The 10675-nt window shown below is 51.1% G+C and overlaps 1 protein-coding gene across 1 annotated transcript in view; it reads right to left on the reverse strand.

Moving 5' to 3' along the window:
- Nucleotides 1–987: 987 nt before the first annotated feature.
- The window catches only part of Nuak2 (NUAK family kinase 2), a 17243-nt gene continuing 7555 nt past the window's right edge, over nt 988–10675 (reverse strand). Inside the window, exons 2-7 of the mRNA XM_004641119.3 lie at nt 8579–8699; nt 5826–5977; nt 5465–5530; nt 3540–3659; nt 2907–3039; nt 988–2267 (exon numbers count right to left, since the gene is read on the reverse strand). Coding sequence (XP_004641176.1) covers nt 1186–2267; nt 2907–3039; nt 3540–3659; nt 5465–5530; nt 5826–5977; nt 8579–8699 — 1674 coding nt within the window. The 3' untranslated portion in view covers nt 988–1185. The remainder of the gene's footprint in view (nt 2268–2906; nt 3040–3539; nt 3660–5464; nt 5531–5825; nt 5978–8578; nt 8700–10675) is intronic.

The following is a 10675-nucleotide window of genomic DNA, read 5'->3' on the forward strand; positions in this document are numbered from 1 at the left end:
ACGGGCAGGGTGCTGGGGCTTGAGCTTGCACCCTAAGCGAGGACTACACCATCTAGGATCACCCCAACCCTTTATGCCTGTTGATTATGCAGCTTCTGTGTCTCACCAATAGCAGCTCAGATCGGGGATGGGGAGGATGGGGAGGTTGGGGGGTGACGCGTTCCCTAAACAATAGAAAGTGGTTCTTAAATCACTATTCCGGTTTTAATGAAGTGGTTTTTTTCTGACCACAAAGGAGGGCAGACAGCATCAGGGTGAGGCACAGAGGAGCCAGCAATTCATTTCCAGTGCAAGGAATAAGTAGGCTTGTAAGACTCCCCTTCCCTGATTGGTGGGGTATCCCTGTAAAAATACCTCCCAGCACGGGAGCCTGGATGTCAGAGTGGATGCATCTCCACTAGAACACAGCATTCACATTATTCAAAACAGCAAAATTCACTTTAAAAAAAATAAAATACACAGTGTTGAGTACATAAACTTTAAAAATAAATAAGGACATCCTAAGGTCCTGAAAGCCCAGAGAAACGGACACATCCACTGTCCAGACTTCAGGAGCAGCTTGGAGGCAGAAGTTGAGTTTTTGAGGTCCAAGGTGGGGTCTAGAGGATCTCTGACTCCTTCAGTGAGGCCACAGGATGCACCAGGAGGGCTCCTCTACTCCCAGCTCCAGTGGTTCATGAGATGGAACTGTATGAAGACTGTCCTTTCCCACTTTGGCAGGGATGAGCCTGGGTGGGGCTAGGCTCAGAAGGCCCCAGGAGCAAAACTCCTGGCAACAGAGGCGGCAGACCTGGATGGAGAGCTCTTTCCAGGTCTCTGCAGCTCCTCCACAGACACAAGACATGGGACCTGGAATGTGTGGTCGCCTTGCTATTCTTTTTTTTTTTTTTTTTTTTTTTTTTTTGCGGAACCGGGGATTGAACTCAGATCCTTGCGTTTGCCAGTCAAGCGCTTATCCTACTGAGCCATCTCTCCAGCCCTGCCTTGCTATTCTTACATCACTTTCCTGGTTAGATCAGGTGTGAGGCACAGAGCCCTCGCAGCAATTCATTCGCCTGCTCTCCCATCTAGGGCTCCACAGCCTTTGGAGCTGGGATTCCTGCCCCAGGAAAAGGCGCTAGGCCTACAAGGTGCAGCCAGCTACATTTTAGAGCCTGCCCAGGCTGGGCCAATGGCCCATATCCATCAGCTGAGCTTTGAGCAGACCCCCAGAGACCGGCGGTAGGCCTCTGTCACCTCCTGGCAGTCCGTCAGGGAGAAGCAGCTATTACTCAGGGGGTCCTGCTGCCAGCGCCTCAGGCGGCTGCCAGGACCCTGTGAGAGGGGTTCTTCAAGCCCAGTGAGGTTGTCCACAGACACACAGCCCCGAAGAGGGGGCTCAGGGAGCCGTTCGGGCAAGTCCAGCTGGTCAAAAGACTCAGAGGACAAGATGCTGTCCTCACTCACAGCCCCCGATGGGGAGGGGCGGCTGGCCCGGTTTGGGGGGTGTGGGGCAGCCAGTTGGTCCAAGGAACCAAAGGTGGTGGGGGCAGTGAGCTCCAAGGTTGCCCTTGAGAACTTGCCATTGACTTTGAGGATGCCCTTGCGATGAAAAAGCAATCCCGGGGGCTGTGGAGGATTCTGCTGCTCCTGTTCTCCACTCACAAACACGTCACCAGCATCCAGGAGCTCCCCAGACTCACTGGGCTCCGGAGAGGAGTAGTAGCCTGACTCACGCTGCTGAGACTTCTTGAGGATGCCCTTCTTGGGGAGCAGGGGAGCGGCCTGCCCTGCACCCTCAGGAACTGGGCTAGGTTCCTGTGTGTCCACCTGTGTCCCCTCTAAGGAGCCTGACACCCTCTTTTTGAGGATGCCCTTTGGCAGCTTGAGGCTGCCCTTCGCAGGACGAGTGTAGGCATCCTCAGCTAGATCAGCCTGGAGAGACTGGGCCATGTCATTCTCCTTGCGGGACTTCTTGAGTGAGTGCTGGCGCTCCAGGCTGGGTGTGCTGCCATCTCCACTGCCACCGCCACCTGGCGCATGCTGTCTGAGGAAACTGCACACTTTGGCCCCGTTCTCCAGGAGTGGGCGGGAGGATCGGCGAAGCCAGTCAGCCATGGAGGCACGGGCAGAGTCACTGCCACTGTGCCCACTCTCACGTACAGCTTCCAGCTCCCCCACACGGGTGGGATAGCCCCAGTTGACCCACCAGTGACTGGCCACATCCTCCAGTGTGGCTCGGCGGGTGGGGTTCACCATCAGTAGCCACCGAATCAGGCCACAGGCATCTGAAGACAGAGGTAGGAAATTCAGTTTGGTAGTTGCAAGAAAGGATACTTCATGGCTTCCTCTCACTGGCTGGCCCCCATCTGGGCCAAGATGCTGTTCACCCTTTGGGCTCCACACGTGCCAGCCCAGGCTGCTCCCCAGGCTAGCTTTCCCAAGCAGACTGTACAACTGCCTCTTTGTCCCATGACCCCTTCGTTACCCCATGTTGGAATGTACATATAAAGCATACTTTCCTTTATCTCCACTGACATTCAACCCTCTAAGAGTAAGGACTGTACCCAGAGCAAACTAGGGCGCATCCTCATCTCTTCTTGCCTTCTACATCCCATGTGAAAGGACAGAAAGATCTCTGAGGATGAGAACCAAAGCAATAGACAACTGTAGCCAAGAGGATCTAAGTTCGATCTTAGGAAGCATTTCCCAAATAGAATCAAGTATGCTCACTGGGGAGGAGTACACACCTTCTCCTTTCTTGGAAGTCTCAGATACTGGAAGCATGAGCCTGGAGGTCACCCTAATCTACTACAAGTCACAATGGACTGTTGCCCTCTTGACTTTAGTACCACTGTTTAATTCTCACCTCAGAAATGAAGGACGCTCCCCAGGCCCAGATGAGAATACCCATTACTTTCACTCACCGGAAGGTTTGGGTGGCTCGCAGTATGCCCCACTGCTGATCTGCTTCACCAGCATCTTGTGATCCTGCCCATCAAAGGGCATGGTGCCATGTACCAGGATGTAGAGGAGAACACCCAGAGACCAGCTGTCCACCTGAGAGAGAGTAAGTGAAGGATCAGGTCAGCAAGGATACCCCATCTATAGCCTGGGGAGCCACCAGCCTTGCCTCCATACTAGGGGCAAAAGGACACAATGGAGGACTGAGATGCCAGTGTGTAACCTGAGGATAACCCAGGGATAAAGATGGGACAATGTACAAGGTGCAGAGGCTCCAAGTCTCACAGGGGAAGATGCTGTCCATCACTTCCCTAGAGGTGGGGGTGGATACAGCCATAAGCACAGGAGCAATGGCCAGGCCAGCCCTTCTGGAGTAGCTGTGACAGCTGCTCTGTCTTCCAGGGAGGCCGGATTAGGTGCTGGGCAGGTAATGGGAATGAAGAAAGTGACAGGAACAAGGACAGGGAGATGGAGAATCATCTAGCACCAGTTCTACTATCCCTGAGAAAGGAAAGGACTAGAAAACTAGCTGATTTGTCTCATAAGGCCTAAAGTCACAAGAAAGGACTGAGGTTGGTAGAGGAGGTACCGCTTACCTCTGGACCCATGTAAGGTTTTCCGTTGACAATCTCAGGTGATGCATAGAGGGGGCTCCCACAGAATGTCTGCAAGAACTTGCCTTGGTGGTAGAGGTTGGAGAGGCCAAAGTCAGCGATCTGCAGGATTAGGACAAATATGGATGTGGTCATGCCAAGGCCTGGGATGCTCTGCAGTTCTCAGGCTGCCCTTCTTCAGACCCGGGGAAACCCCCACAGAAGAAAGGGTGCCCTGGCCCCAATCCCACACTGGGCACTGTCACCATAGCTCAGTTCCTATAAGAAAGTGCCTGAATGATTGGTGTTCATGAAGAACCTGTAGGCAGAGGTATGTGGGGCCCCAGGAAGCCCAGTGCTTGAAGACCCTTTTGATCATGTATGCTGTGTTCCACCCCAGGGATTCCATCCCCGGCCTGTGCACACCCTCCTGATCCTGCACATCCACCTCTCCTGGGAAGCCCTTCAGCACCTCAGATACTTTGTGCTGCCCCAGAGTTTCCAATGACTCTCTGCATCTCTATGTATCTTCTAGCCTGACAATATGCTTCCCTATGCACCTCCTCGTCCCCCTGCAGCTCCTTGCACAGGGAAGGGCCTCTAGAGGCTCAGTGGATATTTCTGGACTACATGGAGGATCAGCCAGATGAAAGAGGGGCAGTCGCATGCCACTGCCACAGTCCCAAGGAGCAAGGCCCCGAACGCTAAACCATGCCAGGCCTGAGCTGCCCTCCCTTCCAGGGCTCCCCTCTGTCCAAAGAGATCACTAAAGGGCAATGCTTAGAGCAGGACAAAGACCATGGCTGTGGCTCTAGCTCAGGAGAAGGGATCTTTTGGTAGTACTTCCTGAGCCTTTGAGTCTGAGGGCCTTCGGTCCTGACCAAAGCTCTCACTCCTTAGAGCACCTTTCCGCTTGGCCTCAGCTAGAGGCAGAGGTCAGTAACCTGTTGCTCCCCAACTCCTCACTCCACAGAGGGCTGCTGTGCCCAGTGTGGGGAGGGACTGTTTATGAAACTCGCTCCTTTGCTTATTGTTTTATTGGCCTCTTATCAAACAGTTACCAGGGGAAGCCCATAATGAGGCCTATGACTGGTAGAGAACAGAGTGCATGCCTGTCCGGGTTAAGTGTGTTTACCAGCACTGCCTCCCCTACCACGCCAGTCAGCATCAAAGAAAGCCCCACCTGCTCCGGGAACTCGCAGAGTAAGGAGAAGGCCTCTGTACCATGGGGCACAGGTCAAGAACCTCAGAGGGGACTATGTTCTATGTCAGAAAGATTCTGAAGAGGGTCAAGGTGCAGAGTCACCATCCTGGGTGCCTGATGGGCCACTCTCGTCTGCATCAACCAGCTCTAGTCTAGCCTTTTTCCCTGTCCAGTCCTGAGACCTAAAATCACCCTGTCAATACGATCTTCTCTTGACTGACAAAATGGAAGTACTTCAGCCTAGGAATCCAGGAGCAGCAGGCAATAGGAAGGTGGCACTTGTGGTACTGCTCTGTTGGGCAGGGTGCCAAAGGCTGCCTAATCCCAGCAGATTTGGTTGCACGTGTATACGTGTGAGCATGCATGTGCACAGGTAGGGAGAATGCTGACGGTGGCCTTGTGTCTGCTAATCATGAGGCTGTGTACCAAGTCTGATCCTAGATCTAGACTCCTGTCAGCCTCAGGACATCCAGAAAGCACTGCACTGTGAGTCAAAGATCTTGGTTCTAGCCCAGGCCCTGCCACTTGTTAGCCATGTGACACCATACAAGGCTTGTGTCCCCATCCTGTGGGAACACAGCTGTTGAAATGGGTGATGGCTAAGGTCCCAACAGAGAAGTCTGTGCTCTGCCTGACCCCTTCAGGAATCCCCTAAAAGCTACAGTGCAGAAAACCTAGGGTGAGATGGGGACAACATGGAAGCTAAAGGTGGGGCGGGGCTCACCTTGATATTTCCATTGGCATCTAAGAGGATGTTCTCTAGCTTGAGATCTCGGTGGACAATCCCATTCTGAAAGAGAAGGATTCGAGTCAGGGGAATGGGGAGGTGTGGCAGACACAGAAGGAGCTGAACAGGATAGAACACAGGCAGGCTGGGATACCCGACTTTACTGACATATAATGCAGGAAACCAGAGGCCCTTTGATTCTCAGCAGAGACCCTCAGAGCCAGAGACACCAACGTTGCCTGATCTGAGAGTCCTGACTGCGTGGTGTCTGCCTATATGATCCTGGGCAAGCCATAGAATCTGCCCAGAGTCCAGGGACAAGCCCCTTAGAGTGTGGCTGGGGCAGGTGGGTGCTCACCTGGTGGCAGTAGTGCACTGCAGAGACGATCTGCCGGAAGAAATGCCGGGCTTCCCGCTCGCTCAGCCGCTGCCGCTCACTAATGTAGTCATACAGGTCTCCTCGGCTGGCGTACTCCATGACAATCACAATCTTGCTGCTGTTCTCAAACACTGGGCAGAGCAAGGTGGGTGTCAGGCCTTGCCAGCTATCCACTGTCCCCCATCAGTCCTCACATACTCTTTCCTGGCCCCAAACCACACAGGACCTCCTTCCAAGGATGGTGATCAATAGACAGGAAATATGGACCAGAAAGGGCCTTTGGGGGTGCTCAGCACCTTCTGTGAACAAGACGCTAAGCCTGAGACCGGTGGCTGGCCCTCAGTTCAGGCTTTCGAGTATTCTGAGAACTCCTCGGAAAGCGGAGACCTTGCCTGGATAAGATGAAATGCCAGGCTCTTTGGCTCCGAACCCACCACTTTTTCACCTTTTAAGATCAATCAGTAAGAATGCAGGTTTTCTAGGTGATCGTGGATAAGTTATTCAGCCTCTGTTTCTTCATTTGCAAAGTGGGATAGTAGTGGCTATTTTGGGGGCTTGGTGAGAAACAGATAAAAAACAGTGACAGCACCAGGTCTGACAGAGCCATGTCCCATGAGCGCTGACATATAACTAAGCACTTGAAAAATGGTGTCTATTATTATATTTATAATAGATGTTCCCATGAGTGAATTTGAAAAATAATGCCAATAATGTGTGCCTCAAAGCTCAGAGGAGGGACACAAGTATATTAAAATGGACCAGGAGGGGGCTGGGGAGATGGCTCAGTGGAATAAGCACTTCCCTGTCAAGTGCAAGGGCCTGAGTTCAATCCCGGGTTCTGCCAAAAAAAAGGAAATTTTAACTTTAAAATGGACCAGGAACTGTGCAGTGCTGTGGAAAGCTGAGGCAGTCACCTCTCCCACCAACTCTGACTTCCCATCCAGGGTACACAGGCCAGGCTTTATGTATAAGGCCTCATCCAAGAAGCAATCAATGAGTATGTGGTCGTTAACTGGCTGGCTGGCTTCTTGGCAGTCAGCCCAACTGAGCTGGCTCATCACCATGTGTAGGAGGGGCCTTCTTGTCACTTCAAGCCTTGTCTTGGCTCCAGCCCCTTGAAAAGGTATGGAGCACCTGGTTTACCAGACAGGCCCTTCAGCTAGTGTATGTCAGAACATGTATGTCCGTGCTATTGCATCTTTGCATGAAACAGGTCCTATGAGTCTGGCCTGCTTGGCCAGCCCCAGAGCTGTAATTGTCTGGTCTCTGAGAAGGCACTGAGGGACAAAGCTTCTCCTGAGAGGAGTCCCAGCTCCCAAGAATCTGGACACAAAGTTATGGGAACAGTACTTTTTCTAGGGGATGGTATCCCACAGCATCCTAGGGGGTGCTGGCTGAGACTCCACCCCTATGGTTCTCAATGCCTTTGCAGGTATACAACAGTGCCGTGAGACTGGGGACCAAGAACACTCAGGTCAATTCTAGGAGCAACTAGGATATGGTACTGTGTGGCTGAAACAGGTGCAGGGCTCCCTGGATTGCTAAGGATCTTACTGGGCTAGGAAGTTCCCGGGACTGGAGTCTCCTCTAAGTCCACAAGCCCTGAAGGCTGTAATAGCAGGGTGGGAGTAATCTGGGGGAGGCTTTCAGACACCCAGTGACTGTGATGCCCCTTTATCTGCTGAATCTGTATGTGCAGAAGAAGCTGCGTCCTGAGCGTCAGAGCTCAGTTCCCAGACCCAGGCAGAGGCATGGGATTGGAAAGAATTCCCACCTAAGAACACGTAGCTGCAATGCTGGATCACCAAGTTCAGCCTGGCTCAACCACTACTTTGTCATCTGCCTACTCTACCCTGAGGGAAGTACGCAGAGATACAATTAACTTTCTCAGCCACTTGTCTGGGTTGCCGATGGGACAGGTACAGGCCTCAGGGCTGTGTCAATGGTTCTGGGCTTATTCTCCTTAGGATTTCAAATCCTAAACTTTTCTATTTTTTCCTAAAGAAATTTTCAGACAAAGCCATAGGCTCTCTTCCCTCCCTGCTGTTCCTCTGTCATCCCTGGTTCCCATCTAACTACTATTACAGCAAGGCTCGGAGCAGACAGGTGTGTGGGGGAGGTACTCCCCCTCCCCCTCATCACTTTGCCTTGGTCACTGGGTCATGGAGAAGAGGGCAACTGGGGTGGGGAAGCTGATGTCAGAGGAAAGGAGGCCAAGAGAGACAGTGAGAGGTAGGAGATACACTGTGGCAGGAGTGACTCAGAGCACGGGTTGGATTCTGAGAAGTCTGGCTCTGGGGATACGTGAAAAATAGCACCCACACGCCTGGAGCAGGTGTAGGATGGTGCATGTGTCAGCCTTCCTGGATTTCTAAGGATCTCACTGGGCTGGGGAGGTTAGGGTTCAAGCAGGGAAAACCAACAGCAACAACAAAAAGCTTGTCCTTCCTTGGGTCTCTCCCAAGAACAAGACACTCAGTGACATCCAGTTTGGTCTTTGTAACCCCCCTGTGACACAGAGGGGATTATCCCATTTTTATGAACGAGGAACTGAGGGCCACAGTTGACATTAAATGCTTCGTCCTAACTCATGTAGCTAGTTTTCAAATCCTGTTTTTAACTGACTCTAAAGCCCCTGTCACTTTTATGTCTTTGTGTTGTTGGTGCTGTCTTCTCTTTTATACTCAAGCATATGCAACCCAAGTCCCACCTCCACATGCCCCATGCTGTACCTTCATGGATGGCAATGATGTGGGGGTGGTTGAGTGACGACATGATCTCAATCTCCCGCCGTATGTGCATTAGATCTTGCTCATCTTTGATTTTGTCTTTCCGGATTGACTTGATGGCCACCTGGGAAGAGAGAATGCAGGAGATTGAGGAGAAAGGTCAGTAGATAGAAGCATCTGTGGGGGTGATTTGGTGAGCTCGGTCCTGGGGATCTGCTTGTTGCTGCTCTGCAGGTCTCCGGCTGCACTCAGACAATCCACCCTGCCTCCACCAGGCTAGGTGGTGGAGAGGCTGGAGAGCACCTTGTTTGGAAAAAGTTCTCACTTGGGTCCAGCGCAGTCCATGTTTGCAGCAGGAAGGAGTATGGACCAACAGCTTTCTTATTCAGGGTCTACAGATGGACAAGGAAGGTAATGACTTGTGGCCCTGAGCCTACTGCTGTATAATTTACAAAGCAAACTTGCCACAATGCACTGGGATTGCAACTGTTTTTCTCACCCTTGGGCCCTTGATGCCAAGCATATTGACTTGTGGGCACTGAGAAACAGTTGCACAAAATGCACCAGCCCTCACTATAATGCTAAGAAGTAGGCACAGAAAGTCTTGTTAGCTCCGTTTACAGGTGAAGAACCTGGAGCGCAGAGAGGGCAACTGACCCGTATAAAGCCAGGTGTCACTGACTGACCCAAACTGGGGTTAGGCTACTGGCTCTCAAGTTCCAAGTTTAGTTCTTTTTTATTGCTTTGACCTTTAACTTGCTATAAACATCTCATCGCTATCCAAAAGATAGAAAGAACTCAAATTTCTATCAATACATGAATAAATAAAAGGTGGTACATACAATGGAATATTATTCAGCCACAAAGATGAATGAAAAAAACATTTTTTGTAGTGCCAGGAATCAAAAGGAATGAAATTCTGACAGACTACAACATGGCTGAACCTTGAAAGTATTTTGTTTATTTTTTTTTATTACAGCATGTTTGTAGTACATAATGATCACATTCCTCATGGGTGAACATGGAAAGTATCATGCCAAGTGAAATAAGCCAGTTACAGAAGGACAAATAGTCTACAATCCTACTTACATGAGGTAACTAGCTAGAGCAGGAAAGTATAGACAGAAGTAGAGCAGAGGTCCCTCATAGGGCTATGGAGGTAAAGAACAGAATGGGTAGCTATTGTTTTATGCATACTGAGCTTACGTATGGGGTCATGAAAAGGAGTTAGAAATGGGTAGTGTGGTGATTTACAGCATTATGGATGTGTATAATACACCAGCCTTTGGCTGTGGGGCTGTGGTCAGGAACATGCTCAGGCTTCCGAAGAGGACTGCCTCCAAGACACAAGAGAACAGTGAAACCACCAATGCCAGTCAGCAGATCTGGAAACGCAGGATGTGCGGATCATCCAAGTCTGTGACTATCCATTCGCAGGCTCAATGCTAGAAAAGCACCCTGGCTCACCAGAAGGACAGGCACAGGGCATAGCTACTGAGAGGGTGCGACCCAGGCCTGATGCCAGAGAAGGTGACGTGGATACAAGGATGTGGACCCTGTACGGGCTGCTCTGGAGATATGAGGACTCTAAGAGGACTGACCACTATGTGTACCACAGCCTGAAGGTGAAGGGAAACAAGTGACTCTCATAGCACGCATCCACAGGCTGAAGGTGGATGAAACCGCAGGAAGCTTCTAGCTGGCCGGCTGAGGCCCACACCTTGAAGGCCAAGGAAGTGCAAATGCCATGGGCACCTCTAGGCTAAGGAGGAGACGATCAAGACCCTGTTCAATTTCCCTGGCAAGCACAAGGGCCTGAGTTCAATCCCCGGTTCCGCAGGAAAAAAAAAAAAAAAAAAAGACCCTGTTCAAGGAGGAAAAGAAGTAGAGCCCCCTGTGTGGACACAGTGGCCTCAGTAATTACAGAGACTGGTCATGAATAAAATCGCCTGGGTCCATTGAAAAGAAAATCTACTGAATTTGTACAAATGGTTAAAGTGGGGCTGAGGAGATGGCTCAGTGGAATAAGCACTTCCCTGGCAAGCGCAAATACAAAACGAAACAAAACCCCCAAATGGTTAAAAATTTATATATTTACAA

The sequence above is a fragment of the Octodon degus genome, unplaced genomic scaffold (assembly GCF_000260255.1).
Source record: "Octodon degus isolate 3935 unplaced genomic scaffold, OctDeg1.0 scaffold00131, whole genome shotgun sequence".
NCBI lineage: Eukaryota > Metazoa > Chordata > Mammalia > Rodentia > Octodontidae > Octodon > Octodon degus.